Source organism: Bubalus bubalis, chromosome 3 (assembly GCF_019923935.1).
Source record: "Bubalus bubalis isolate 160015118507 breed Murrah chromosome 3, NDDB_SH_1, whole genome shotgun sequence".
Classification (NCBI taxonomy): domain Eukaryota; kingdom Metazoa; phylum Chordata; class Mammalia; order Artiodactyla; family Bovidae; genus Bubalus; species Bubalus bubalis.
In genome coordinates, this window is record NC_059159.1 from 122,105,110 (window position 1) to 122,108,632 (window position 3,523).

Genomic DNA, 3,523 nt, shown 5'->3' on the forward strand with positions numbered 1-3,523 from the left:
GAGGCCTGGCGTGCTGCAATTCAAGGGGTCACAAACAGTCGGACACTACTGAGCGACTGAACTGAACTGATGGAGATTCAGAGAAGGCAATGGCAACCCACTCCAGTACTCTTGCCTGGGAAATTCCATAGATGGAGGAGCCTAGTAGGCTACAGTCCATGGGGTCGGGAAGAGTCGGACACGACTAAGCGACTTCACTTTCACTTTTCACTTTCATTCACTGGAGAAGGAAATGGCAACCCACTCCAGTGTTCTTGCCTTGCGAATCCGAGGGACAGGGGAGCCCAGTGGGCTGCCATCTGTGGGGTCGCACAGAGTCGGACATGATTGACGTGACTTAGCAGCAGCAGCAGCAGGGAGACTCAGGAAGTGCTGTAGACTTTATATCTCTTAGACATTCACAGTATACATTAGTATATTAAAATCTCTGAGAATTCCTGGAGCAAAGAAACTTGTCAGACTTAAACCTACCATCCCAAAGTCTTCAAACATATTTAGCCACTATCTCTTTCTTTATCTATCTATCTGTCTATCTACCTATCACCTTTTTTTTTAAGACTGTCTTATTCATTATGTAATAGAATACTACCTTTTCTATTCGGAATTGCTGTAAGTGATGAAGATCAAATTCAAACCCCATACTCCTTCTTCAATTTAATTTACTATCAGTGTTTCAAAATGTGCAGTCCATCAAGAAGAAAAAAAAGGTCTCAATTTTCTCATAGCTAGAAAGGATGGTAGCAATGATGAAGACATAAGAGACAGAGATGAACAGAACTGGGACCCCAGGAAGAAATTCATTTAATCAAAATAGATTATTTCCACCCAGAGGCTTTATATGTGGTGAACTTTTGTCTCTTCTGAGCACTTCAGGCAAACTGAATCTAATATACAGGAGCCCAAGATGAAATGTCCATTTCCTCCTTGTTCCTCCAACTCTCCCGGTGATTCCAACACGGGTGGCAAAGCTGCTGTGAGAACCATCTCACCTCTCTGTACTAATCTGCAGTTTAGACACAACATGGACCATTAGGCTTCCTCTAATGGTCCCTGTCTCCTTGGTTTTAGCATGTGTTCAGAATGTCTTCATCATCCAGTTAGAGAATTTGTTGTCTGGCATCTGTTGAGTGTCAGACATGTAGCCAAAACCCCACAGATAAACTCTGAAAAGGTAAACATTCCCTGAAAATAGACCTTAGGGCAAGAGATCACTCCAGTTAAGTTGATTTGTTGGCTTTTGGATGGCAGCTGTAATGAGTGAAGTCCTTTCCTCCATGGGGGTGAGAACCACAGAAGACTTCTCCTACATCATCTCCTGAAGCATTTCTGACTCACCAGGTTCCGCACAGCAGCCTTCACATCATTGTTCCTCAGGCTGTAGATGATGGGGTTGAGCATGGGGATCACCACCCCGTAGAAGAGGGGGATGAGCTTGTCTGCAAGGTCCTCTTTGTCTGCACCCTGAGAGTCCTTAGACTTGGGCTTTCCATACATGAAAAATAAGGTCCCATAGAATATTATCACCACAGTGAGGTGGGCAGAGCAGGTGGAGAAGGCCTTTTTCTTCCCCTCAGAGGAGGGGATCCTCAGGATGGTGGCAATGATGAAGACATAAGAGACAGAGATGAACAGAACTGGGACCTCCAGGAAGATCACATTGGTCACCTCCATGCTGATCACACTGATGGAAATGTCAGCACAAGCCAACTTCAGGACAGCCAGGATCTCACAGGTGAAGTGGTTGATGATATTGGCCCCACAGAAGGGCAGCTGAATTACCAAGGATGTGTGAACCAGAGAAGTAACACCACCAATAGCCCAGGAGCCAGCAGCCATGGGCACATAGACAGCCTTGCTCATGACCACAGAGTACCTCAGGGGGTTGCAGATAGCCACGTAGCGATCAAACGCCATCATGCTCAGGAGCACACACTCTGTTCCCGCCATGGAGAAGGAGAGAAACATCTGCATGGCACAGGCTGAGAAGGAGATGGTTTTCTGGGGGGTCAGGAAGCTATCCAGGACCAGAGGGACTGAGGAGGTTGTGTAGCAGATATCCAGGAAGGAGAGGTTCTCCAAGAAGAAGTACATGGGTGTGTGCAGGCGGGAGTCAAGGATGGTCACCAAGATGAGGACCCCATTGCCCAGCAGGATCACCAGGTACATGAGCAGGATGAGCACAAAGAACGTTTTCTCCAGCTTTGGGTGGGCTGACAGGCCCAGGAGAATGAACCCCACCACAGAGGAGGTCTGATTAGGCTTTTCCATGTGATATTCCCTCTGTCATCAGCACATTACAAAAGTATCACATCAGGCTTTCCTGAAAAGAACCCCAGCTATCTGGTACGAGGCCACTCCTGCTGCGTAATAGGAGAGCGTATGTGTGTTACAGAAAACAACGGAAAGAGACAGCAGGGTTGGGCTTCCCTGGTGGTCCAGTGGATAGGAATCCACCTGCCAATGCAGAAGACATGGGTTCTCTCCCTGATCCAGGAAGATCCCACATGCCTCAGGGCAACTAAGGCTATGTGTGCTGCAGCGACTGAGCCTGTGTTCTATAGCCATGACTGCTGAGCCCATGTGCCACAACTACTGAAGCCCACACCCCCAGAACCCATGATCTGTAGCAAGAGAAGCCACCCCATTGAGAAGCCTGGACTTTGCAACTAGAGAGTAGCCCCTGCTTGCTGCAATTAGAGAAAAGCCCTCGCAACAACGAAGACCTAGCACAGCCAAAAATAAATAAACAAATAGAATTTTAAATATATATATATACATTTTAAAAAGAGGCAGCAGGGTGTCCTCAGCTCTAAGATGAGTGAAGGTCAGAGCTGGAGCAGAGCTTACAATGGGTCAGTCTTGGACGAGGGCCTCAAACAGTCTAGCTGTGTGAGGGATTTTTCCCAAGTTGAGCATCCTCTCATTGCCTATAAAGGCAACTGAAGTCTCAAAAGGGAAGTGACCTGTCTGAGACTTCTAAGTTGGTGACAGAGACAGGACTTGAGCCCAGTGGAGCGGATCCCCAGTCAAGGAGAGCCTTTCCTCAGCATTATGATTAATGACTGGGTTTCCAAGGTGGCTCAGTGGAATAGAATCTGTCTACCAATGTAGAAGACTTGGGTTCATTCCCTGGGTCAGGAAGATCCCCTGGAGAAGGAAATGGCAACACATTCCAGTATTCTTGCCTGGAAAACCCCACGGACAGAGGAGCCTGGCAGGCTACAGTCCATGCAGTCACAAAAGAGTCGCACATGATTTAGCAACTGAACAACAACAAATAATTAACAGCGAGAAAATCCTATGAATGATTTCTCTTTAATGGAAATGTATAGTCTTTGCATTTAACCTGAGTTTTCTGAGATTCCCAGGCTGGTCCAGTTCTTAGAACCAGCAAATTTTAAAACTTCTTTATTTTGACTACATTTGGAAGAAACTTGTATAAAATGTCAACTCACCTCCACACAGAAACAAGCCCGGGTAAAAACTCAACGATATTGAGGATGACTTCTCCGGTCCACCCACC

At 46.7% G+C, this 3,523-nt stretch overlaps 1 protein-coding gene across 1 annotated transcript; it reads right to left on the minus strand.

Annotated features, from left to right (window-relative positions):
• Window positions 1-1,308: 1,308 nt before the first annotated feature.
• On the minus strand, window positions 1,309-2,268 carry LOC102392599 (olfactory receptor 2S2). The gene has a single exon (XM_006073612.4). The coding sequence runs from the start codon at window positions 2,266-2,268 to the stop codon at window positions 1,309-1,311; it is 960 nt and encodes a 319-aa protein (XP_006073674.3).
• Window positions 2,269-3,523: the final 1,255 nt, after the last annotated feature.

Coding starts and splice junctions, on each gene's coding strand:
- LOC102392599 (XM_006073612.4), bottom strand. CDS start 2,268: ATGGAAAAGCCTAATCAGACCTCCTCTGTGGTGGGGTTCATTCTCCTG.